We start from the raw sequence: 27,877 nt of genomic DNA, 5'->3' as shown, positions 1-27,877 counted from the left end.
GTTATCAAAATTTCACATATAGCCAAATAGGGAACCACTATGGCCATAACTGGTACACTTTCCCTTTACTAACTTAATATTTTATAGTAATAAATATAAGGTGACTTACATTTGAATCGTATCATCTATTTTCATATTTTGTTTCACATTTCTCTATTAAGTTCAATATGAAAAAGTTGTAGATTTGGCAAAAACTTACAACTTTGCTGAAGACACCACGCCGTTAACTTGAAAATCTTGTGAGTTATAAGTAAATTTCGAGTTTTAAGTGTATTTTTGAAGTGAATTTACAAAAATAACGTTCTCACAGTTTTTGCAGCAAAAGTTGCCTATTGTATGCCCCTTCGAATGCCACTAAAAGAAAAAATTTATCGAACCAACTCCATGAGTTATGGGCATCTAGAAATTTCATAGTTTTTCACTTAAATTTGCTTCTAACTTTAAAATCACAAGAATTACAAACTTGCGATGTTCAGCAAATGTGTATCTTTAATTCCTCTGCAACTCTTCTGAAGACCACATTCACGTAAAACTGAAAATGAAAAAGTTAGACCAAAAAAACTGGTTTTTCGGGTTCACCCTATGTTAAAACTTTCAAAATAAATTTACTTAGCTCAAATGAAAAGTTAGACCAAAAGTGTCTTTAACTTTTTTGTTCAAAATAACATTTTCTAGAAGTTTGCAGAAGAGTGCAGTCACGAATTTCATCAAACAAAAAAGTTTGAGTCAAAATTTTAACTTAAATAAGGGCCACCCTATTCAACCTTTTTCTTAAAAGATGCAAAACTCAATTACGAATAACTTCTCTGAAAACATCGAACGTCTAAAATCGACGAGAACAGAGAAAACACTTTTTTCCGGCTAAATTGTCGATTTGGTCCAATGTGCATCGGTAGCTTGAATGGATATCTCCAGGTTTGTGCTCTTAAAAATTTGAGATGTGGCTTCGATTCATCTTCACTTTAATAATGTGGCGTATTTTTAAGCGTATAAAATACAGCAGACTTCAGTGGGTTGGTCATTAAGCGCGAATGTCGGAAGGATGTCAAAATTCGTTGCAATGAAAATAAGAGAAGTGGGCGATCTCGTTCAAAGCCAAAGACCTTAGAACACCAAACGTTCGGAAGAACTAGACAAGTTGCCAAAGATGGAGCTCTACAATAAACCTGGCAATGATGTGATGCTACTCTGTTGCCAATGAGGTACAAGATAAGTGGGTTTCAAAATAATCTTTAGATTTTTATTGTTTTATATAATTTATAAAACAATCGAAAGTTTAGTCAGGTATTATTGGAAAATAAATCAAGATTAAAATTAGATCAAATGAGTGTAAATGACTGAATTGTAAGTCAAGATTGAGTTAAACTTACATCAAGACTACCTGATCTACAGATTTGGACTCTTCAAAAATTTAAATTGCCTTGATTCATATTAAGTGACTTCACTGGCTTTTGCCTCTGGTCTGGTTCAAATGGTAGCTCATCCCAATGAATTGTTTTTTATAATACTTCATTCAAACCACTTCCCAAAGCATATGAGATCCTCCTCATTTAATTTTTCATACCAAATTGAGCAAGGGCTTTGATTACCCCCACCAAATCTTATCCCCCCTACCGTAACATCCCCAACCGTTCAAGGTTTGACTAATCATTATCAGCGTATCATCATCAACAACAGGTTAACCGATATCCTCGGAGGGCACCCGTCCCCTATCTTATCATCAGAAATAGGTATAGAAAATACCAAGACATCAACGCACGCGATACCATCGAAAAAGTACTTATCGCCGCGACTTCCCACATACTAGAGTTAAAATCCGTGGGTCAACACCGGTAGCAACTCAGTCAATCAAAAACAACCGAACGAAGCGTACATCCATTTCTCGTGCCCAAGAAGCCAAGTAGTGTTTCGAGTGTCGCCTGAACTCAATTCCAGAACGGTTATAGATTGCCAAAAAGAGATTCATCGCGGCTGATAAGAGAGCGCTGGAAGCGTGACTTTGCGGATTGATAACGGCCAACTGTTGGCCGTGAGATCGAACTTCTAATCGTGCATGTGATTGAACGCGTTTATACCCGATTTTTGCGTCAAAGGTGTGGAGCCCTGAAAAGGCGTTGATAGATGGACTGTGACTACATTGTGAATGGGAAATCCACCAAGCAAACGCCCAGTGCCACCCGAAGTGTGAACAAACTGTTTTGGTGATTGGTTTCAGTTGTGAAATTCGTGTTGGGGAAAAATAATTGATTGCAGTGCAGCTGTTAGTCTTCGATGACGTTCGAAGAGTTTTGTGGAGGTCCTTTTTGGGTGAGTGCACTCTTAGCAATACGAATGTAATGTAGATGTAGCGCTGAAGGTACGGGTAATCAAACTGACTGAGGCTTTCAAACAGTAGTGAAACGTTTCCGGAAAATTGTTATAGTTGGAAAAACTTATATCGATAATATGATAGATTCTATCCATTACCCATTCTATTCACAGGAAATCTCTTAACAAAACAAAAATGTGCACGTATCAAATACGAACCGAAACATTGATCAGTGAAGTAAAACCATGCTTTAATCGAAATTTAAATCAGTATGAAAAATGAAATTTTCTTATTTATCTATGGTGCTTTATTCCACCATGTATGTTATGCCGAGGACAATTCTATGAATTTCTGAAACAATTTAGATGACGCGATTACTGTTTGTGAACATTTTTAAAATGATAGTGATTTGGAAAGTTAAATAAAAAAATCGTGAGCTGCTCAGTATGAAAATTGTATGTTCTATAAGGTACTCTGGGGCAAGTGAAAATGCGTGGTCTATGGGACCTTCAGGTCAAGCTCATGTGTGGTAAAATTTTCATTGTGTTACTCTAGCTTAAAGATGAAGCCATAATGACAAGGTGTAAATTAGGCACACAAATTACTGGTGCTTTTACTAACAGTGTAACAGTTGTTGTTCCAGTATTATTTTCAATTTTCATGGAAATTAAATAATTACATGTATAAAAAGTCGGATTTACACAAAAATGCATAAATTTTGTGTATATTTACTGTTTTCAAGCGTGGTAAATGGACATTTTGATTTCATTTCATATCAAAATTTAATTGGTCCAAATCACTTCCGAATTTATGTATTTATCTCCGGAAAATGCGAGACCTGGCAAAACAAACATTGGAATCAAATATTTTTCCACAAGTTTCAAACAATATCGTACTGACTAGTATATGAATATTCAAACAATCGATACTAGCAAAACAAGATCATTCTCTTCTCATGTAATTATTCAAAAATACGAGTAACTGGGCATTTAGTATTTGATGATTGATAATCAAGCATTTCATGAAAAATATTTTGATGTTTTCAAAATATATATTCAAGATTCAACAAAATCGTTGTTGAATCTCGTATGCAATAAAATAATCAATACTTTTATTAAACTTCATTATACATTTTTGCTAGATTTAGTAGCCACGAAAAGCAATTCGCTTCAATAAGAGGGTTCCCTACAAGCATAGCAGCAACAACTGTACATTTTTACGATGGGCGACTTATAAAAGAAAAAAATCGACCTTTTCATTTTCGTCATGAGAAATTGCCAGCTTATCTCAAGTATGAAGTAATATTTTACTCAAAGAATATTTTTCAATACGATGAGATGGATTTCGAAAAAGAATGGAATGAATGAATCTTCCCTAAACCATGTAATGAAAATTAAAAAGGAAACCCAATATAGAAATCATCGTCTTTCTCAAGCATTTTGTTAAGAAAAATGGTATCAATAATATGAAGTTTTTGAAAAACGCATAAGTACACTTTACTACCCATGTCACATAGGAACACTTCCGGAAGCCTCTTCTCAGTGCTAGAGTAAGGCCGTGGTACCAAATATTGTCACATGAATGCCAAATGCATTGTGGAGGTTTTCCTAAAAACCAAAACGCAATGATAGCGGAGTGGCAATGGGAGCGGAACCGGTTCAGCCAGAATGGATCAAACCATCTCGAATATGAGCTGTCAATGAATGAAAGTGAACCAACACTGCGTCAACAAGCATGATATAGTGCATGCTGGTGAAATGGTTCCGTTTTCCGTAGCCATTCCGCTATTGTGTTTGGGCCTTAACGCTAAGGATGTTGTACTCCGTCAGAATATGAATACCTTAATATTCAAAAGTTTAAATATGTCAATTAAAGTGACGACCATAATCCAAATTATGAATTTTGAATCCCAGGCCTGTCGCTTTCCTCGTACTTTGTAGCTGTATATTTCACTTGTTTCTGTCTTCCCCTCTTAATATATTACAGTAGATCTATTGCAGTTCGGTTTGCTAGAAACCGAGAAGAGCAAAAATACGTTAACCTGCGCTTCTATCCTTCCATATCATTATAGCACGCCTTTTCCTACGCCCGATACATAGGCAGTCTGCAAACCAAACAGCAAGCCTCTCGGCCATAAAAATTACCACCCCTTCACTCTTCCCGCTTGAACTGGCGTAGACGCAGTGGTAGTGGAACTGGGTGTAAAAACAGGTCGATTAGCATTAATACGGCTATAACACAAACATTTTGCAGCTACAAAACTAAGCTGACTACATATCGTCTTTTATCGCTTTTACTGCTTATACAAAGCATTATACAATATTAAATGAACCGTTTTCGATTTTGAAGAAAATTGGGCATGCAGAGATCGTGAGTTCGATGCCAAGCGGTGGCGGGTACCGTAATCCGGGGTATCATTGATCAGCGGGGTAACATTGATCGGAATGACTGATCTCGTAATAACCCAACTAACATTCACTCATTTAACAAACACCATTATAGCAGTTTTATTCAGCTCATGTTTAATAACATTTTAATAATTTTCATGGCCAACCGTTGTTCACACAAATTTGGAGAAACTTTAAAGCATGTCGTTGAATTCCAACTTTATTTTTCAGCTTTTAAAACGTTTTACAAGAACTTAGTTTAGCTTTTATACGACTGGTCCAAAAATAATTAAAAACAAATAAAAACCAAAACGATATTTGTCTAGCGCTTCAAATGTAGTGCACACAATCATCATGATATAACAACCATATTTAAAAATCGTATGGATACTGGATTCGAACTCGAGACCTTCCAATCGTCAGCGGTGTGCCTTGCCATCTGCGCCATCCTAGAATTGATTAATAAATCGTCCACTGCAAAATATAAACCTCTCATAGCTGAATATCGATCATGTTTGTGCTTCTATTCGACATCGTCTAATCAACACATGGTATGCTAATTAACAACTGAACAAGCATATTATTCAGTTGCTGTTTAGTGCTGATCCATGCTGAGTTCAGTCGGCTATTTTTAGCGCACAGTGAGAAAATTTATGTCAATGATGGTCAAAACTTTTTTTTTACACGAAGTGAAATCAGTCTGAAATGATTAAGATGAATATGCATCGAAGCCAAACCTCAAATTTTCAAGAGCACAAATCTAGGGAACCAGACAGCGCAGCGGTTCGAGCTGAAAACCTAATCGATTGTTCACACGCTGGTGGTAACCAATCGATTAAGTTTTCAGCTTGAACGGATGTTTAGTTCTCTAGATTTGTGTTCTTGAAAATTTGAGGTTTGGTTTCGATGCATCTTCACCTTAATCTAATTTCATAATAAAATTCAGTTTGTTCAAAACTTAAATTTGAATGACTCATCAACTTAAATTGAAATTCATTTATTTTATAAATTACTTTTGTAATTATTAATTATATTATTGATTTGTATTTTTCATAAACCTATTATGCATTAAATAAATAGTCTTCTGTATGAATATATTTAAATCATTTGAAGTATTCTGAGGGCGAAATTTATTTAATCAATTTTGTCAAAGAATTTTAAACTTTTCTTGTACGGAACAACATCCCGAGCAGGCGAAAAAAGCTTATCAATAGCAAATTATAGGGGTCTATTTTGGAAATCGAGCAGATTTATGCGACTCATCTGTAGTCACTGCCGATCAAAGTAAGCATGCTTATTTCAGATGTCACCCTTCGACTCCCATAGTAATCCAGTCACATAAAGTGACAACTGTCGAAAAATTCGAGTGACAGAGTTGAGTCGAGCGATTATTTTGGTCGATAGTGACTCCAGTCGAGTCATTTCGATCGACTCAACTTACAAAATAGGGCCCATAATATGGATAGCTAAAAGTGATATTAACTTTATAGATATAATATATAAAAGATCTGGAAATGACATCTAAAATTAACTACATACAAAGAACAAACAAAATTTTAATGTTTTCTTCAGATCTTTTATGTCAATCAAGTCAAAATCATGCTTTGTTTGTCAGTACTTCGCTCCTACTAGGAATACTTAGCTCAAATGTTTTTTTTTTTTGTTTTTCAAATTAATCCTACATTTCTGGAGGCTGACCATGTATATTTTGTGAACAGCTATTTAAAAAGTTTCGAGAAAGCATAAGTTATAAGCTTTGTAATGCATTCGGAACTCGGAATGAAATTTAGCTATAGTGTGATCGCTATTACAAGGCTTATTTATTGCTGAACAATGTGTTTGTTAATCATCATTTTGGCCTCTATTAGATCAACTATTCTTATAATATACTGAAGCTGAGTTAGGATTCTATAAGATTCTTATTCAGCTCTTATTCATGCTTGTGTAAAACATGTGGAAATAGCTGCAGTGCGACACAAGTAAAACGTTAGTTCGTCTTCTGAATATCCTTTTATACATATACATTTGTTTAGTGGAATATTGGCTTTTTAATTGGGGTAAACATGTCTTGTTCAGCTCATTAGTAAAACAATCTTGACTAGTCGAATGAGAATCTTTGGAAACGTTTAATAAGTGGCGATTCAACTTTTGTTCATTCTAATGCATAACGTTGAACATTGACCTAAGTTTGTGTTAAAAAAGCACCTTTTCAGCTTTTTATAGAGCAAAATTTTTATTCAGCTGTCATTACCATTATTGAACAATAATAAAACATGCATGCTTGTTTGTGGCTCTGAATTGTTAGTTGGGAAGCTCGTATCATCATTTATGGACGCAACATTTCCAAAGCATGAATTGCGCTTCTGCTTCTTATATTCATGAGCTAATGAAAATTACGATTTTTGCAAAAATTGCGTTTACTTCATGGGTATACTAGTAAATTTTTCGAAATAACGATTTCAATGGTTAACGATGACAATACCGAAAATTCATGTCTCACATAAATTCTTCAAGCGATATAAGCAAGGGAAATGTGGTTATTACTAAAACTGACATCTCCGGAAACGATTCTGTTGTCAAAATTTTTAAAAGAATAATCAAATTGGCAACATTAACGAATCACTGTTAAGAAAGTAGAATTTCCTAAGAAAATTGCCTACTCTTAGGCGTTTTCCGCGATTCGAAGTGTTTTTAATTTTTGAATAAACTCAAAAAGTAAATTACTTGTAATCGTTTGGCCTTCATATTCGGCTTCAGAAGCCATGATTTAAATAAGTAATGACATTTTGAATATTACCGAACGTTGTTTACAAAGATGATCAATGTTACCCCATATCAGCTAAATTAAAATATCACTTAAAATATTTTATTAAACATGCTTAATTCTTTCAAAAAACAAAATACAGTACATAGTCACGTGCTATAGGTGGCAGTACTTGTTTTTAAAATATAATACTTGCAACATTTGCATTTTAAGATGAAATATTCAAGAAGTTTCCAAAAAACTGATCAATGTTGCCCCGGATTACGGTACTATGATTGTGTAACTTTGGAAACATCAAATTCAGATATTTATGAATTGAGTTCCGGAAGTTGTGAAACAACTTGAAAATAATGTTTAATCGATAGTACAGTGAAGCTGTATAAACATTATTCAACAGTGTCAAACTGGTTGACAAAGCGCCTTCCGGAGAAGTTGTACAGCTACTTGTCCTATAACAGTCGAGACAAAGCAATTACCGGTATGCATAAGAGCTGCCAACACAGCCTAAAAATAGATGAGTAGATTCGCCAGATTTGTTGGTAAAAGGATCGCATTAAAGCTTTCGTCCGTATGTATAGCGCATTTACTCAGCATAAAACCGTATAAAAAAAGCTTCGAGAATGTTTACATCTGCACTAATTTTAGTTGAGATTCCACTAAATACCAATAAATATTTCTCTACTCTTCACACTTCCAGAAATATCTGAATTCTCTGAAATATCCGATATTTTCTTTTGACAATCCTTCAGGAATTACAGTGAGAATTCCTCATGGGATCGATCAAGAATCTTTCCAAATTCAGCCAAAGCATCAGAAAAAAACTATCTCTCAAGATATTCAATATACTTATTTCTCTGGAGATTTTCAAAAAATGGCATCCAGGAGGTGTCCCATTCCACATTAGAACTCCCGAATAGGAGGCATATCATTCGAAATGTTCAATAATTTTAGGTGGTATCCATATGCATACTTAATTTGGTAATCTCGGCTAATTTTAAACGAGTTAAACGAGTTAAACGAGTCAGCAAACAAATTTCCTGGGATCTCGAGAAATAAAAGCCGAGTAATCAGTTAATCATGCTTCGTTACTAAGCAACCGGACCATTTGCTAGCTGAATCTCGGTTAAAATTGGGAAACGGAGATTCGCACAGCTGAGCTGGTGAAAAAAATCTAAGTGTGTGAGTATATCGGTATAACCTTTTCCCGGTTTGTATTCCTAAAAGAGCTTTTTGAGCATTTATTTTTTTGATAATTTTTTAATAGGTACTGAAAATACCATAAAAATGGCAAGGAATTCAATAAAACATACTCTAAGCAGTTCTTAAAAAAAATTCATCTAATCATCTAATCACTAATGCAATTTTAGATATGATTCTTACATATGCAAAAGAGCAATGTTTGAAAAAAAATATTGGAGAATACATAGAAGGCACCATATTGGTCATGATTGTACCTCGTTTGGCATAAAGTCGTTTGGCATAAGGTCGTTTAGCATAATGATTGACTTAAAATAAATATCGACATTTTTATAGCTTTTATTGAGATCAACACCACCGAGCCCATTGCAAAACATTTTGGTAGGTTCTAAACAAGCGTGGTGTTCGTTCAGAGATTTTTCAAACTAAGAAGTACAAAAATTGTTGTGACATTAGAGAGCATTTCTAAATAAATTTCGTGACGGGTCTCTACATCTCAGAACATAGAGTGTCTTTGAGCTTGTTGCGACATACATATTTGAAAACAGTAAATTGGTAAAAAAAAGTTCGCAGTTATTCATCAAGGGAGCGCTCATAAAATATTTCGTTGCAGATCTAGCTCTGTCCCAGTATGGACGTAACACTCGATGAAAATTACTTGATAAAAGAAAGGATTTTTTTTGCTAAATATCAAAAGCTCTAAACCACAGATACAATACGATTTAATGCAAAAAAAAGCCAATATACGAGAGCAGATTATTTTTCGTTTAAAATGTTTAAGGCTCTAACCCAAAAAATCTTCTCACAGCATAGCTCAAAAGAACAACACATCTTTAAAAGAAAACATTTGTGGCAAAACTATTCAACGGTTCAATATAAATTCTAATTTTGGAAGTGTACATCAAAAACATCGTCTATTATCGAGAGAAGGGAAAATTTGTGATTGAAATAAAAATTTTTCCAGCATATCTCGGAAGGAGATCACGCTTTTGCCCCAAAAAAGTATATGTTGAATATTGGCAGGTTCTAAAATAATTATCATTCTAACAACACATCTGGCAAGAATCGATAACACAGTAAAATATAAAAATGGTTAACATTTAGTTTTTTTAAATAATAAAATTTAAGACAGTATATATATAAGGAACAGCCTATTTTTAAAAGAAGGCAAAATTTATAATTAAACCAATAGAAGAATGGACGCCGAAAATTATTGCGACATAATAAAACGAAAAGATATGAAAAGTGCGTTCAGAATTATCGAAGTGATTGTGCTATTTTTACCCGAATGCCATTTCTCCGAATGACTGGTTACCTCGAAAAATGGTGACGATAAAGAACGATAAACAGTCAAAAGAAGGAAGTGTTATGTCATTCCCGATTATACACATGTTGACAAAAATGCTGAGGACGGTAAAACTCGAAAGAACCGCCAATTAAATAAAGAAGGGTGCATATTAGATGGTCAGTTCGTTCACCACCCTGAAATGTAATAAGTTACGACAATTATGAGTGCTAAAAACTTTTCGGCGAAGTGGGTTTGTCGGGGAAACGGGATATTCGGGGAACTGGCGTTCGGAGAAACGACATTCGGGGAAAAGAAGCACAACCCATCGAAGGAACTGCAGTAATCGATTTCTCTTTTCGCTAATAATTTGAGCAGATCAATGTTGTCGATTGCCGCCCTTCTGTCAGTTGGAAACAAAAAAGACCTAAAAATATAGCTCCAAAGAACAGCCTATGCATACAGGAAGGAGAAATTTATTAAAATTTAAAATTAACAGTTTTCATCCCTATAATTATGGTTACATCAAATTTAGAAAAAAAATAGAACAATTAAAAGAAGGTTAAATTTGTGCTAAATATATAAAATTATTGTGTAATTGTGTCATTTGCGCTTCGATTATTGAATTTCCTGTAGAACATGTATTTTGTTTGCTTGTTTGATTGTTTGTATTGCATGTTATGCTCAAACAATTTTTTTTTTCTAATATGTTATTGGCTTCGTTTTTAAAGAGAGCCAGATTGTAAACATTCACGAAACGCGACGCGAGACAAGACATAACACTTATAGTTCTTACTATTGTCAAGGAAACTTAAAAATTACCTTTCTGTCGACCGGTTTCGGGCGCGATGTGGCCCATCTACGGGACAATGTCCGACTGATTGCGTTTTGTACGTTGTTCGTACACGTCCGAAGAGAAAAACTGCTACTGAAGTGTCGTATTCACCAGCTCGAACAGACACGAAACGATCGGAGGATCGTCTTCATTCATCAGCGGCCCTAGGTTATTGATGATGAACATTGATTCCCATGCGTTTAAGTGCGAGGCTTTTCGTATACTTTTGATGAGCTTCGCACTTTCCCAATCTATTTCGTGGTTGGAATCTAACGCATGAGCTGCCACACTGGATTCGTTACGTTTTTTGGATGCTACAGCATTTCTGTGTTCTTTGAGGCGAACTCTTACTTTTCGGCGGGTTTGGCCGATGTAAACTGCTGGACAGTCTTTACATGGGATCCGGTAAACTCCCGATTGCTCATCGGGTGGAACTTTGTCTTTAAGGTTACATAATAAGTCGCGCAAAGTTTTGTCGCTTTTATGAACGACGTGTAGGCCTTGTCGACGAAGTGTACTCTTAATCGAATTAGTAACCTTCGGGAAGAACGGTAAACTAATCCTCCTGATTTTTTCTGTATCTGGTTGAAGTGTTGTGATATTTTGTCGTCGTCTTTTACGTTTGTGTTTACGAAGTATTTTTTCTATAAATGATCTGTCGCATACCATTTCCTCCAACGTCCGAACGCCCACGGAAAAATTGGCAGCTTGGCTTGTGAACGAAATGCAGAAGTATCCTGTGATGCACGGAAAAAGTGTGAAAAATTCCGTCGATCTAGTGAACAAACTAGAAGGGTTCCAGCTAAGGAGAGGTGAGGTTCTGGTTTCGTTTGATGTTTCAGCATTATTTCCAAGCGTACCAGTCCCCGAAGCTCTGCAAAGCCTCCGACGGCATTTGGAACGGAATAGAGTCCCACCAAACCACATCGAGGTGTATATTTCTGTTGCTCAGGTGTGTATGGACCAGAATTTTTTCACCTTCAGGGGAAAGGTTTATCAGCAAACTTTTTGTCTCAGCATGGGTAGCAAACTTTCCCCTCTGCTGGCGGATGTCTTTATGAGCGACTTTGAGGTTAACGCTCAGAAAGAAAAATTATTTCCAAGAATTTGGTGGCGTTATGTGGATGATATATTTGCCCCAGTGAAAGAGCGCTACGTAGACCAAACGCTGAATTTGTTGAACTCTCAACATGCCACAATAAATTTCACTGTAGAGAAAGAAGTTGATGGCCGACTACCTTTTCTCGATCTGTTGATCAGTAGAAAGGAAGACAACACATTGAAATTTGGAATTTACCGCAAACCTACCTCTACCGATCGCTACATCACTTCAGACTCCAACCACTTTGGCGCTCAAAAACAAGCTGCATTTCATTCCATGGCACACCGTCTTTATAATATACCAATGGATCAAGAGGAGTTTGACAAAGAAACACGCCAAATCCACGTAGCTGCAGAGGTAAACGGATACGACAGATCGTTTATAGAAAAAATACTTCGTAAACACAAACGTAAAAGACGACGACAAAATATCACAACACTTCAACCAGATACAGAAAAAATCAGGAGGATTAGTTTACCGTTCTTCCCGAAGGTTACTAATTCGATTAAGAGTACACTTCGTCGACAAGGCCTACACGTCGTTCATAAAAGCGACAAAACTTTGCGCGACTTATTATGTAACCTTAAAGACAAAGTTCCACCCGATGAGCAATCGGGAGTTTACCGGATCCCATGTAAAGACTGTCCAGCAGTTTACATCGGCCAAACCCGCCGAAAAGTAAGAGTTCGCCTCAAAGAACACAGAAATGCTGTAGCATCCAAAAAACGTAACGAATCCAGTGTGGCAGCTCATGCGTTAGATTCCAACCACGAAATAGATTGGGAAAGTGCGAAGCTCATCAAAAGTATACGAAAAGCCTCGCACTTAAACGCATGGGAATCAATGTTCATCATCAATAACCTAGGGCCGCTGATGAATGAAGACGATCCTCCGATCGTTTCGTGTCTGTTCGAGCTGGTGAATACGACACTTCAGTAGCAGTTTTTCTCTTCGGACGTGTACGAACAACGTACAAAACGCAATCAGTCGGACATTGTCCCGTAGATGGGCCACATCGCGCCCGAAACCGGTCGACAGAAAGGCAATTTTTAAGTTTCCTTGACAATAGTAAGAACTATAAGTGTTATGTCTTGTCTCGCGTCGCGTTTCGTGAATGTCGTGTTGTTCTTACGTTAGCACAAACCACACAAATTAATAGCCAGATTGTAAACTTTTAGTTTTTATTAGTTGTTTGGTGGGCAGGAAATGACTGTTATTTTAAATATATATATAAAACAATTTCTAAACTAAAAATTGTCGAACAAAAGTTGTGAGATTCCCGCAACTGTCTAACCGGCTTACACCCTTTAAAGTTCAATTCATGTTTATATTAGGGTAAATAGTTTATCATATATGTTTTTGCTCTGGTCGATTGACATCCCAAATAACTCAACTTTTTTTTTTAAAATGTATAAAATACTTGTTTCAAACAAATCGATATGTTTTGTAGTGAATATTGATAACCTGATTTCGTACAATTATATCACCGAACCAGCGCACAGTTTCACAGTCACAGAAGATGTTTCCCTATATATCATTAGGACATACAATTATGTATTAATGATTTTTTGCACAAATACTTACTTGTTATATTAAAGCTAAGAAGGTGGATTGGTTTACAAATGACATCCATTTTTATTTTGACAATGACAGTTAAAAACAAAAATGAAAAAAATGAAAGTGATTGTTTTATTTTTTATCACCAATCGTCAAAATATTTTGATAAGAATTTATCTTTCTGTTGATTGCCAATAGTGTATTTAAAATATGCCTACTAAGGACTGTTCATTTTATAAAGTGGACACTTTGTTTATGCTATTTTTTTACTTAATTCGTTTATTTGCAAGGCTCAGATGCCGTAGGGCATTACAAAGCCGAAATCTTTTCTTTTTTTAACATTGTTTACATTTTATTTATTTTAATAACTATGTTAGTATGGGGAAGTTTTAAGGTTAGTGAATACATTTATACAACAGGAAAGGAAAAGATTTTTCGGGATTTTTTAAGCTATTTAGATTTCTATGTTGATGGGACAGGATATCCAGATCTGTAACGTAACTAAACAGAAACGGTTTGTGGGAGACACGACGAGAAGAGGACAATTTGAAGGGGAAAACGAAAGACAGGGAACGAACAACAATCAAACTCGGATATTGATACGCTTCAAAAACAGGTAAATAAAATTCGTATATTCCAAATCAAGGCCCGCCAACATCAAGGTCTCCCGACGGGCCAATGCAAAAAATTCATCGAAGGCGATTTGACGCTCGTAAACATCGCCTTCTTTAACGCCTACCTTAGCCAGAGAGTCCGCTTTCTCATTGCCCGGAATGGAAAGCTGTTTGTCAAAGTTTAACATTATTTTTCGCAAAACAAAAATCCTCATTTTTATGAAAACAATTTATGTTTCTATCCTTTACTATTCTACTAAAGGTGTAGCTTTAAAAAAATGAATTATAATCCATCATTTTCTGACATTAGGTAACATTAGTGATTTATCCATTTATTCCCAAATTTGTTGATACACCATCCTTTCACTCCCAGCAAAAGAGAAAAGTAAAAAGCGTGTTCAAAAACAGTTTAGATTACTTAAGAAACTATATTTGTATAAACGAGAGCTAAATCGTGTGTTAAACCGCAGTCTTAAGTATAAATTTTACTCTATATGGTCGTTTTACTAAAAAGTCTCATACTTTAAAAATCATATACGCATATTTATCGATCTACAGCAAATTGTAATCGTTTTTCTTCAAATATTTCAATTGTTAATCTCAGAATAACATATTATAAAAAAAATATGTGGAAAAAATCGATTTCATTACAGCAGTGTTGCCAATTTTGATAATTGTCATTATGCTTTGAAAGGTCTTCCAAAAATAAAGCAATTGTTTTTCTATTGTGCTTTAAATGTGACGTGGGCACTAATTAAGTAGCTCTATGAAGGCGTTAGTTATTTTTAATATTAATACTATATTCGCACTTCCGTCAGGACGTACTTTGAACCAAAAAAGTTCTGTTCATATCAATTCCCTTCAGATTTAAAATATTTGTTCCAAAAATTTCGGGAAAAATGATTTTATTAGATCGGACTCGATTATCCGGAGTATCTATTTTTTTTCACTCCGGATAATCGAATCACTAAAAGAAAATTTAGAATAAATGATAAAAGAACTCAACTATTATGTTTTTACGTTGTTTTATTTATATGACGCAGTGGCGTAGCCAAAAATTATTTCTAGGGACATTAAGGGTCTTGAGAAGAAAACAATTTTTTTGACCAGCATACATCAAAAAACCCTTTTTCAAACCCCTTTTCCTTCCTACGTCCAAAACAGCTAAACCATTCATATTGTATATCACAATACTAAATTATCTCCAATTTATGCATAAAAACTGAAAAACAAAAATATAAAAAAAATACTCCGGATAATCGAGTCTAAAATTCCGGATAATCGAATTCCGAAAAATCGAGTCTCCGGATAATCAAGTCCGACCTGTATCTGTAAAACTGTTGCTCCAAAAATGACTTGATTTTTTCTATCAGGCTTCTGATTGATGTTGCTTTCGAAGATCAAGCCTTTTATGAAAATAAAAAAATATAGATTGTCGAATTCCCAACAATCATTGATTTTGATAACCTCAAAAAATCGACCGTTCTAAACGTTGTCCATATTCGTATGCAGCTAAATTATTTTGAAGAATATTTTGTTATCATAACATTGTACAATAAGAGTCGAACAATGTACAGAAAACCGATTGAAATTTAATTGATAAATGAAAAAGATACAGCATGCACAAGGTATCCACTTTATAAAATGAACAGTCCTTATTCTTCGATTTGATGGCGTAAAATGATTTCACTCAACAGCCATAACACGCACATGAAGAAGTCGAATTATTGCCCAGCAAGTGACTAACTCACTGCTGTTTCACTTAACTATGATTGATAACATCTCATTGAATCCTCAAAGAAACCATTTCAGCCTGTAACTGTAGACACGCACCAGTTAAAAGTTTAATTGCTCTTTTGGACGACATGCAACGGAAAATGACCACAATCGTTTCTTATTTTGGGCATATCGATTTGGTGACGCATTTGAAGAACCAACTATTTTGTTTATTTTTTCCTTAGATTAAGGAAATGTAGAGAAGTGCTGCTTTTTTCCCAATCCGATTTTGATCCGACCTTTGATTTTGATTTTGTTGTGCTATTTGAATGTCAAATTCTGAATATCCGTTTTGGAATAAACTATTTGTTTCAACAGGAGTATAGAACTTTTTGATTTCTGGGTGATGTGTCATCAAAAAGCATTGAAACTCTAATGAAATTTGAAGAAGCTAAACCTGAAAACAACTTAATTCTAAGTAGTTTTTCTCGCATTGTTTCTGGTAGAAAGTATGTGAAACTTTAGCTTCAAAGCCAAATATAATTTATTGAAGAAACTTTTATAAAATTTACAAAACAATCGAAAACAAAAATTTGTGCGAAAAGCTTATACATCTTCAATAACTGATATATCCTCTTCTTTCTTCTTCTGGCATAATGTCACAATTGTTACTAACTGATTTACTAACTGACTTCCACTTCCACAGTTACTAACTGAGAACTTGCTTTGCCAATTGCCAATATTTGCATGCGTATATCGTGTAGCAAGTACGAAATACTGGTGTCCGGCCATTTGGCTGAACGCCGTTTGGCCGAATGCCGTTTGGCCGAACGCCATTTGGCCGAAAGGGTCATTTGGCCGAATGCCGTTTGGCCGAATCATGAACAAAAAAATCAAATTGCTACAACGCTGATGTGTAGGATTCATAATTGTGACCCAATAACTGATAAGCTAATTAATTTGTTGATTTTTATGATGTGACGGGACGTCATGTTTGTCACTATATAAGATCTCCAAGAGAATGATAACATCGACCCTTTTATTCAGGACAAAGTTGTGAACTCCACACTTCACGTTAAGACTCTGGGGTGATGATCGATTCGCCACTGGATTACCAATGTTGTAATAAGGTTTCAAGTGTTTTTAATGATTTCATCAGAAATTTTTCCTTCTTTTAAACATAGGCTATTCTTTCTAAATATACTGGTTCCATTACTATCGGCAATGATTGACCTTACATGTTAATTGGGAATTTTTCCTTCTTTAAATCATCGGCAATTCTTTGTTGTTGTACTGGTGAAATAAATTATTATATGCATTGCACTTATTTTAATTTTCATAAGAGATTTATCCTTCTTTTGTTCATAGGCTGTTCTTTCAAGAGGGAAATGTTTTTCATAATTAATTTAATTAAAGCTTAAAATACGTTCTTTTCAAAACATATTTATTTAGCTCAAGGGTTAACTCACATACTCCAAAAAAACCATGCGATTTTACGTCTTTTGGATGCACATAAAAGAAGCGTGCCAAATGACGTGAATTTATGTCTCATTTTAAATACGGTGGTGTCTGATTCGGGAAATGTCAATCATAGCGGCATCGTTTTCATGTCCTTCATCATGTAAAATTACATTTTTCTTTCAATACCCATTTTTACCCATCAGAACCCATTTTTACGTCATTTCATCACTTACATAATGTGCCATTCAGTCATAATGTGAATTACGTCCGGAGTGATTTTCATTATTTTTAAGAGTGTAGATGAGATGTCATTCTCCTCCAAGATTAAAATTACAACTTGGGAACTGAACACTGCACCATTTCTTGAATAAAGCAATAAACGACTCGGCGAACACTAACGTCAAAGAAGTACACTGTTTTTTCGTTGTGAAAAAAAGAAGCCAAGACTTTTTGATGTCAGAACTATGACTTATATTACTATAGTACGATTCGAGGGATCGAAGCAAGCCGATCCAGCAGAAGGACGAATAAGTTTTAAACTGTTTCAGTTACTGTCAAAAGTTAACTACAAACGCGATGCCAAAACATCTGCTGGTGGCTAATACCATTAGCATAGCATTGAACAACTGCTTACATTTAGGATGTTCTTTTTTCAGCTCTGACTGTTTCTTCAACTAACACTATAAAGCTAATGTATATCAATGATGATATTTCCTATTTTTATGAATAAGTTCTTTAAAATTCATAATAAATCCATGCTAACTGTAGTTCACTTTTGTTTTCAATTTCGGCCAAACGGCATTCGGCCAAATGGCGTTCAGCCAAATGACCCTTTCGGCCAAATGGCGTTCGGCCAAACGGCATTCGGCCAAATGGCATTCAGCCAAATGACCCGGAACCCGAAATACTGTATGCCTTAGAGAGTTGAATTTTCAACTCGCAAAGATCCTCAAACACCGGGTTTCATATCCACGATCCTCAGCATGTTCATTCTGAGCGGTTACCATTACTGCTATTAGGGTCCCATCAGGATCTATCTTTCTGCTTGTTTCGAAAAGGCATATAACAACATTCTAACACATCTTACAATTTCCCCTTTAACAGGACGCAAGTCTTACATGGCGACCGGAGGACCCGGACCTGACCTTCTGCTTCCAGCGCATCATTCTACAATGGGTGCCCTGTTTCTTCCTGTTTCTCTTCACATTCTACGAGGTGTACGGTATTGTAACCAGCAGATACCGGGACATCCCGTGGAATTGGTTGAACATCTCAAAAATTGTCATCACCTTCATGCTGATGACGCTCTCGTGGATCGACCTCGGCATGGTCGTTAATTACCACAACCAGCAGGATGTGTTCGACGTGCAGATATTGGTGGCCGTTTTCAACGCTGTGGCTTATGTAAGTATTTTGGATTGTCATCAATTAGCTATTCATGACCTTGCTATTTTTACGACAGATAACGACCATCGCCCTATACTACTTCTTCCGGAAGTACGGTATCCGAAGCGCGGGAACGATCTTCATCTTCTGGTTCCTGAAAGCCTTCCTCGGCATCATCCAGATGCGAACGGAAGCCATGAAGCACGCCAACCGGGAGAACCCGATCGGATCCGGCGAAACGGTCATCTTTGACGAGTACCAATTCGTCAGTTACACGCTGCAGTACTCGCTGATTTGTTTGATAACGCTGATGGAGATCTTCCCAGATCAAGCCCCACGCTACAGCGACTACCCCAAGCAGAAAAACCAAAGCCCCGAGTTGCGCTCCAGCTTCTTCATCAAGCTGCTGTATTTGTACTTCGATCGGTTCACGTGGACCGGTTTCCGCAAGCCGCTGACCGACGACGACATGTACGATCTGAACCCGCAGGACATGTCCCGGGAGCTGGTGCCGCCGTTCGATAAGTACTGGTATGAGAGTGTCGAAAGTGGTCGCCGGAAACAGATGGCCACCGATAAGAAGGCCGGCAAGGTGAACCCCGTCTACAAACCGAATGCCGCCACGAATGGATCGATTCTTCCGGCAATGGTCAAGGCGTATGGTGGGCCTTTTTGGTTCGCGGGGTTGCTCCAGATCGGAATCTCCGGTCTGCAGTTCGCTTCGCCCTATCTTATGCAGTAAGTTTGACTGTGTTTGAGAGTGATTATGGAGGTCTAACACTGAATTCTTTTTCAGGGAGCTGATGGGTAACATCGCCATGAATGGACCTTTCTGGATCGGAATGACTATAACGTTTGCTCTGTTCTTGAACTCGCTGTTGATCGCACTGTTCAACGGTCAGTACTTCCGCAAGACGTTCCTCGTCGGTTTTCGCATTCGAACGGGTTTGATCAGTGCCATCTATCGGAAAGCCCTCCGCATATCGAGCTTCGCTAAGAAGGACACCACCGTGGGAGAGATCGTGAACCTTATGGCAGTCGACGCGCAGCGGTTCTTCGAATTGACGTCCTACCTGCACGTGCTGTGGTCAGCTCCCATCATTATCGGAGTTTGCATCTTTTTGCTGTACGAGATCCTCGGTCCGGCGGTGTTCGCTGGACTCGGAGTGATGGTCATTATGATTCCGATCACCGGAGTCATCGCTACTCGGCTACGTGATCTCCAGGTGAAACAGATGAACATCAAGGACGAGCGTGTGAAGAAAATGAACGAAATCTTGAGCGGCATGAAGGTGTTGAAGCTTTACGCTTGGGAGCCCAGTTTCCAGGATGACATAGTAGGCGTCCGACACGGAGAAATCGACATTCTACGGACCATGGCCTACTATGGTGCGGCAACTTTCTTCGTATGGAGTATGGCACCGTTCCTGGTGACGCTGGCTTCATTCGCAGTGTACGTCATGATCGATGAGAAAAACGTACTCGATCCGCAAACAGCCTTCGTTTCCCTAGCACTGTTCAACATCCTACGCTTCCCGTTGGCTATGTTCCCCATGATGATCACGTTCGCCATGCAGGCGTGGGTATCGGTGCAGCGTATCAACAAGTTCATGAACAGTGAAGAATTGGATCCGACCAACGTAACGCACAACCGCAGCGAGGACGCCCTATCGATCAAGGACGGAACATTCTCGTGGGGTGACGAGACGCCAACCTTGAAGAATATAAATCTAGCAGTGAAGAAAGGCAAGCTGTCTGCGGTGGTCGGTAGTGTCGGCACGGGTAAGAGTTCTCTTATATCTGCGCTGCTTGGAGAAATGGAGAAGATCAAGGGAACAGTCAACACCGATGGATCGATTGCCTTCGTTCCGCAGCAGGCCTGGATTCAGAACGCCACTTTGCGAGAGAATATTCTATTCGGGAAAGCGTATAATGCGCAGAAATATGATCGTGTCCTGGAATGCTGTGCGCTGAAACCGGATTTGGAGATGCTTCCAGGTGGAGATACGACAGAGATCGGTGAAAAGGGTATCAACTTGTCCGGTGGACAGAAACAGCGAGTCGCCTTGGCTCGGGCCGTCTACGCAGATGCAGAAATCTACCTGTTCGACGATCCGCTTAGCGCCGTAGATGCTCACGTTGGCAAGCACATCTTCGAAAAGGTTATTGGACCTGAGGGTATATTGGTGGGACGAACGCGACTTCTGGTAACCCATGGTATTTCGTTCCTACCAAGTGTGGAAGAAATTTTCGTGGTGAAGGACGGTGAAATATCGGAAAGCGGATCTTACCAACAGTTACTTGATCAGAAGGGCGCTTTTGCCGAATTCCTCATGCAGCACATCCAAGAACTTGACGAAGAAGATGAGGAAATTCAGATTATTCAGGAGGTTCTGAAGGATGAAGTCTCTAGGAACATCGTAAAACGAGCAATGTCAACTCGATCTCAGAGGTCTTCCGGTAGTGGTGGAAGTGCTGGTAGTGTTCGCCGAAAAAGGATGAGTCGACAGGAGTCTCGAAACAGCAACAAACCAGTGGAGGCTCCAGCAGCCCCTGCCAAGGGTACGACTTTGATCGAAAAGGAAGAATCTGCAACGGGTGCCGTCAGTTATGCTGTGTATCTGAAGTACTTCAAGGCGATCGGATGGAACATGGCTTTCTGGGCAATAGGTTTAAGTGTCGTTAATCAAGCTTCTGCCATCTACGGAAATATTTGGCTTACGGATTGGTCCGAAGATCCGGAGGCAGCTACTGACACCTCCGTAAGAGACATGTACCTTGGAGTGTATGGTGGTTTGGGCGGAGTGCAATCCTTCGCTCTTCTCGGAGCCTCTATCGTGCTAGCTTTGGGTTGTCTGAAGGCTGCGAACAAGATGCACAACAACCTTCTGGAGAGTACGATGCGCATGCCTATGTCTTTCTTCGATACTACGCCGCAGGGACGAATCATGAACCGCTTTTCCAAAGACGTGGACATTGCTGACAACACTCTACCGCAATCCATTCGTATGTGGCTGTTGATGTTCTTCAACGTCATTGGAGTATTCATAGTCATCGGAATCTCCACTCCGATTTTCCTAGCAGTAGTACCCGTATTTCTCCTCATCTACTATGCCATCCAGAAGTTCTACATCGCAACATCCCGGCAGCTGAAGCGATTGGAATCAGTTACGCGAAGTCCTATCTATTCACACTTCGGAGAAAGTATAACCGGGCAATCGACCATCCGAGCATATGGTGAACAGGACCGCTTCAAGGAAGAATCAGAGAAACGCGTAGACTACAATCAGTTGATGTCGTATCCAAGTATCATCGCGAACAGATGGTTGGCCATCCGTTTGGAAATCGTCGGTGCCTTGGTGGTCTTCTTCGCCGCACTGTTTGCCATGGTGTCCCGTGATTCGATCGGAGCCGCTATGGTTGGGCTGTCGATCACCTATGCGCTGCAGATCTCGGCCGTACTGAGTTTCCTGGTGCGAATGACGGCGGAAGTGGAGACGAACATTGTGGCGGTGGAACGTCTGGAAGAATACACAGTGCTGCCGCGGGAAGCCGAGTGGCAGAAGGGCACGATCGACAAAGCATGGCCTCAGGAAGGAAACGTACAGTTCAATGACTACAAGATTCGCTATCGGGAAGGTTTGGATCTTGTGATCAAGGGTATATCGCTGAATGTAAAGGGAGGCGAGAAGATCGGCATCGTTGGACGAACGGGAGCTGGAAAATCCAGTTTGACGATTGGACTGTTCCGTATCGTGGAAGCAGCCGGCGGAACGATCATGATCGATGGGCAAGATGTGTCGAAACTGGGTCTGCATCAGTTGAGAAGCCGACTCACGATCATTCCACAGGATCCGGTTTTGTTCTCCGGTACGTTGCGTATGAACGTCGATCCGTTCAAGAGCTATTCGGACGATCAGGTGTGGAAGGCTTTGGAGTTGTCTCACCTGAAGGCATTTGTGAAGGGACTTTCCGCTGGACTGGATCATGAAATTGCGGAGAACGGAGAGAACTTGTCGGTTGGTCAACGGCAGTTGATCTGCTTGGCGAGAGCCATCCTGAGGAAGACGAAAGTGTTGGTATTGGACGAAGCGACCGCTGCGGTTGATTTGGAGACGGATGACTTAATTCAGGTGAGTTTCTATTATTTGTCAATAGTGATACATATTAACAATTGTCATCCTTCCATCAACAGAAAACCATCCGTACGGAGTTCTCCGACTGTACAATTCTGACGATCGCTCATCGTCTCAATACCATCTTGGATTCGACTCGTGTTCTCGTGCTGGATAAGGGACTGGTAGCGGAATGTGACACGCCGCAGAATCTACTCGCTGACAAGACGTCCATTTTCTACGGAATGGCCAAGAACGCTGGCATCGTCTAGGATCGAAGGAATCTCAACCGCTACCAATTCTACTAATGGTGTGATTATTGATGCATAAACATGGTTGAACACATTTCATTACAATTGATTTATTTCAGGTCCGTGTCTTCACTTAGAAATACTCTTTCAACTATATTTATAGTTAGAATAGGAAGTAGATTAAACAACGACATTGTATTTGTACTAATAAAACGTAAAACTATTCAATAATTCCTGCTTTCTTCACCATCCGATAAAACGACGATGTTTTATCTTCCAACAGTGTCTGAGGAGTACCGTACTCTGCGACAGTACCATTTTCGAGCACCACTATTTTATCGTAGTCGATAATTGTGTTCAGTCGATGGGCCACCGTTAGCACCGTGCAGTCAGAAAATTCGGTTCTGATTGCTCTCTGAAATAAATAATTTTCATTAAAAATATCACTGGCCCAAACCAACGATCAACTAACCTGGATTGCTTTATCCGTTTCCATGTCAACGGCAGCGGTTGCTTCGTCCAAGATTAAAATTTTACTTTTTCGCAGCACGGCACGCGCCAGACAAATCAGTTGGCGCTGACCCATGGACAGGTTTTCTCCGTTTTCGGTTACTTTGTGCTGCAATCCATTGGGAAGGCTTTTGACAAACTGAGCCAAATGTGACATGTCCAACGCTCGCCAGATTTGGTCATCCGAGTAGGCCTCGAACGGGTCCAAATTTCTTCGGATGCTTTCCGCGAACAGCACCGGATCTTGTGGAATGACGGTCAGACGGCTTCGCAACTGATGTAACCCTACTTTAGAGATGTCGATACCGTCGATTGAGATTTGTCCGTTGCAAGCTTCCACAATCCGGAACAAGCCCATCGAAAGACTCGACTTTCCAGCTCCCGTTCTTCCTACGATTCCCACTTTCTCACCACTCTCAACTTTTAACGAAATGCCTTTGATCACCAAATCTGTCCCCTCTCGGTAGCGAAGTTTGTACTCTTGAAATTCTATTTCTCCGTCTTGTGGCCATCCTTTCTCGACAGTGGCGTTTTCAGATTTTGATTCAACCGGTAATTCAGCATACTCTTCTAACCGTTCGATTGCCACTACATTGGTCTCCATGACTGACGTCATTCTCACCATGAAGCTCATGGTTGCCGATATCTGCAAAGCGTACGTTATCGACAAACCCACAATACCTGGCCCGATAGATTCCCTTGCCAATACGGCCAACAGTGCTGCAAAGAACACTACAAATGCACCCACAATTTCCAACCTCAACGCCATCCAGCGATTTGTAAGCAAACCCGGGTAAGCCACCTTCTGGTTGAAATCGATCTTCTCCTCTGATTCACGAATGAACCGTTCCTGCTCTCCAAAGGCCCGAATCGTTGACTGCCCTGCAAACGTCTCCTCGAAATGCGACAGAACTGGACTTTTAGTGATGGATTCTAGTCTCCGGAGTTGCCGAGAGCTGGCGACGTAGATTTTCTGAATCAGAAAATACACCACGAAAAGAAAAGGAACCACCGCCAGAAAAGTAGGCGTTGATATTACTATAACGACGAACACTCCAACTGCGTTGAAAAACGTATATGTCCATCCCCTCAACGTAACGGGGAATACGCTGTCCAACACATCTACGTCCTTGGAGAATCGATTCAGAATGCGTCCAATCGGTGTAGCGTCGTAGAACGACATCGGCAGCCTCAAAATTGTATCAAGTAGGCCATTGTGCAAATTTCTGGATGCTCTAAGACACCCTAGTGCTAAAACAACGGCTCCAATGAACAGCGACAATGATTGCAGTATTCCAAACGATCCGTAGATCATGAGATAGATATTGCGAGTGGTTGTGTCAGCCGCCGCCACCGGATCTTCTGTCCACTTCGACAGCCACAAACTGGAAAAGATGCCACTTATTTGTGTCAGTACGCTGAACGCAAAAGTCCAGAATCCTAGGGTAGCTCCAAATGCCTTCAAAAACATCCAATACACTTCCCACGATACGGCTCCAGATTTAGATTCCTCCTTGGACATGAGCGCAGACTTGGGAGCAACTTTCGATTGCTTCCGTTGGTCTATGCCGGATTCACCTTCAGTTACAGCCTCATTGCCAGTCACAGACTGTTGCGATACTACGGATAAACTCCTTCCGTATTCTTGCCGCGTCCTTCGTTCCGAAAAGAGTTCAGAAAATTCTCCTCCCATATCCAGAAGTTCTTGATAAGAACCACTTTCGACGATAACCCCATTCTTCATAACAAAAATAATGTCGATATAAGGAAGTCTTGATTCCCCATGCGTTACCAACAGTCTAGTTTTATTCGCCAGTATTCCTTTAGCTCCCATCACCTTTCGGAAAATGTGCTCTGCAACGTGCACATCGACTGCACTCAGCGGATCGTCGAACAGATAGATCTCAGCATCCGCATACACCGCCCGTGCCAGTGCCACCCGCTGTTTCTGCCCTCCCGAAAGATTGACCCCCTTTTCTCCTATCTCCGTTCGATCTCCAGCCGGCAGCAGTTTTAGATCTGCCTTCAAGGCGCAACACTCAATCACTCTATCGTACTTCTGCTGATCGAACGCTTTGCCGAATAGCACGTTATCTCGAACAGTCGCATTTTGAATCCACGCCTGCTGCGCCACGTACACCAACGATCCGTCGACGTTAACCGATCCGCTTACTTTGTTCATTTCTCCTAACAAAGCCGCAAGAAGAGAACTCTTTCCACAACCAACCGATCCCACCACCGCACACAGCTGACCCTTCTGTATCGACAGGTTAATGTTCTTCAGTGTGGGCAAAACGTCTCCCCAGCTAAAATTTCCATCCCTGATCGACAAGGCATCCTCACTTCTGTGGTGCGTCACAGCAGTCTCATCCAATTCCTCGCTGTTCATGAACTTGTTTAATCGTTTCACCGACACCCTTGCTTGCATCATCATGGTTACCAACATGGGAAGCCAACTGAGGGGCACTTTCATTATGTTGAACAATACCAGCGATACGAAAGCCTTCTGCGCCGTCAAAACGTTTTCCTCATCGATCAGGACATACACCGTAAACGTTACCAGAGTCACCAAGAACGGAGCAATCGTGAAGACAAAGTACACTCCCGCCCCATAGAAGGCCGTCTTTTTCATTATCTTCAGCTCCTTATCCCGCGTTTCCTGAATCGACCGTTGGAAGCTAGGTTCCCAAGCATACAGCTTCAACACTTTCATGCTGGATAGAACTTCATGGATCTTCTTCACACGACTGTCCTTGTGCTTCATCTGATGCGCTTGCAACACCTTCAGTCTCGTAGAAATCACTTTGGACAGGGGCATCATGAGGAAGATCACTCCCAATCCGGCAAACACGGCCACCCCCAGAATGTCGTACAGCAGCCACAAGCAAATTCCAATCACCAGTGGACCGTACCATACCAGATGCAAGAACGGCGTCAGTTCGACAAACCGCTGCGCATCGACGGCCATCAGGTTAACGATGTTTCCGATGGTGGAATCCCGTTTGGCCGCGTTGGAAATACGCAGCGCTTTCCGGTAGATGGCACTGACCAGGGCCGTTCGGATGCGGAATCCGGTGCGGAAGTTGTTGAAGTAGTACTGCCCGTTCAGTAGGGCATACATGAGTGATGACAGGTAAAGGCCGAGGGCAAGGACTACCCCTTGCCAGAGGGGTCCGTCGGTGGTGATCCACGAGAGGAGGGCCCTGAAACAGAAATCGATAAACATGTTTAAGATTCATTAAATTTTCCTCTCTTCCAGTTTTCCTATCTTCATATCTTTCTATCTCTTTATCTTTGTATCTTCCTATATATCTATTTCTCCATCATCCGATCATCCTATCTTCCTATGTACCTATATTCAGACCTTCCTCTTTTGCTTTATTCCTATTCTAACTTTCTTTAATAAGCGTTCTATCTTCCAATCATCCTATCTCCGTAGTTTTGCTATCCTTCCATGTCCCTATCTGTCTAGCTTTCTATATCCCTATCTGTTTATCTTCCTATCTTCCTATCTTCCTTTTTTCCTATCTTCTTATCTTCTTTTCCCTATCTTACCGATCTCTAAAAGAGACACTACACGTTTATGCTTCCAGTGGACGATTTGCCATTTGAAGGAAGCACCACACTAGACAACTTGACTAGCATGCAACGCCCAGTAGCACAGTCGAAATACATTCCTGACGAAAAGCTTTCCGGACTGAAGCGGGAATCGAACCCACACCTCTCGACTCGATGTGGCTAAATGCATGGTAACACTAACCGCACGGCCACGAAGCTCACTATCAGTATTGACGAGATATTTAACCCTGGGCTAGTTCAATTTTGGGACCAACGGGTTTACTTCCCTTCCGAAGTGAAGTGACTATCTCGAGAATGGGATTCGACCCCAGGACCTCATTGTGAGAGACGTGTGTTCTAACCACTACACCAGGCCCGTGTCTTTAACTTCCTAACCTCGTATCTTGCTATCGTGCTATCTTGCTTTTATCGCATCCTCTAATATCTATGGTGAATTGGTTTGATTTCGATCGCTGGTAAATTTTTACCGGTATTAGAAAAACAAAACTTATGTTTGATTGTTGCAAGTTTAATAGCAAATTCTGAGGATGTACAGACTGAGATCAGTTTTGCATCTCCATAGTCGTGACAGGTCAAAGTGGGTAAAGATCAAAAGCTGCATGATCTGGGTTCACCTTGGTAAATAATGCGATTCAGGCAGCCAGTCGATACCTTCAGTGTAGAACGTATCAAAGTTTTTCTTCGGAAACACGAAAAATAAACAGATGGAAAGGTATTAATGTTTCGATTTAATGTGTAACGCTAAAACAAAACTTTATGTCAATTGTATAGTCCCAATACTTCCATAGTTTGTTGGAACAATGCACACAA

The 27,877-nt window shown here is 39.5% G+C and overlaps 2 protein-coding genes across 3 annotated transcripts in view; one reads left to right on the top strand and one right to left on the bottom strand.

Moving 5' to 3' along the window:
- The first annotated feature begins 1,827 nt into the window (after positions 1 to 1,827).
- On the top strand, positions 1,828 to 23,209 carry LOC5565843 (multidrug resistance-associated protein 1). Of its 2 annotated transcripts, XM_021847936.1 has the most exons (6): positions 1,828 to 2,307; positions 18,331 to 18,630; positions 18,689 to 19,350; positions 19,409 to 22,745; positions 22,808 to 23,037; positions 23,098 to 23,209. In XM_021847936.1, exons 1-5 carry the CDS (start codon positions 2,272 to 2,274, stop codon positions 22,997 to 22,999), a joined length of 4,527 nt encoding a protein of 1,508 aa, XP_021703628.1. In that variant the 5' UTR covers positions 1,828 to 2,271; the 3' UTR covers positions 23,000 to 23,037; positions 23,098 to 23,209. The 2 variants fall into 2 exon arrangements, with proteins under 2 accessions (XP_021703628.1, XP_021703626.1); XM_021847934.1 differs by having other exon boundaries at positions 22,808 to 23,209.
- Positions 23,073 to 27,877, bottom strand: part of LOC5565842 (multidrug resistance-associated protein 1) — a 16,469-nt gene continuing 11,664 nt past the window's right edge. Inside the window, exons 4-5 of the mRNA XM_001650168.2 lie at positions 23,451 to 26,691; positions 23,073 to 23,393 (exon numbers count right to left, since the gene is read on the bottom strand). Coding sequence (XP_001650218.2) covers positions 23,199 to 23,393; positions 23,451 to 26,691 — 3,436 coding nt within the window. The 3' untranslated portion in view covers positions 23,073 to 23,198. The remainder of the gene's footprint in view (positions 23,394 to 23,450; positions 26,692 to 27,877) is intronic.

Source organism: Aedes aegypti, chromosome 2 (genome assembly GCF_002204515.2).
Source record: "Aedes aegypti strain LVP_AGWG chromosome 2, AaegL5.0 Primary Assembly, whole genome shotgun sequence".
Classification (NCBI taxonomy): domain Eukaryota; kingdom Metazoa; phylum Arthropoda; class Insecta; order Diptera; family Culicidae; genus Aedes; species Aedes aegypti.
The sequence above is the reverse complement of the archived record's forward strand: the minus strand, read 5'-3'. Positions and strand labels throughout refer to the sequence as shown.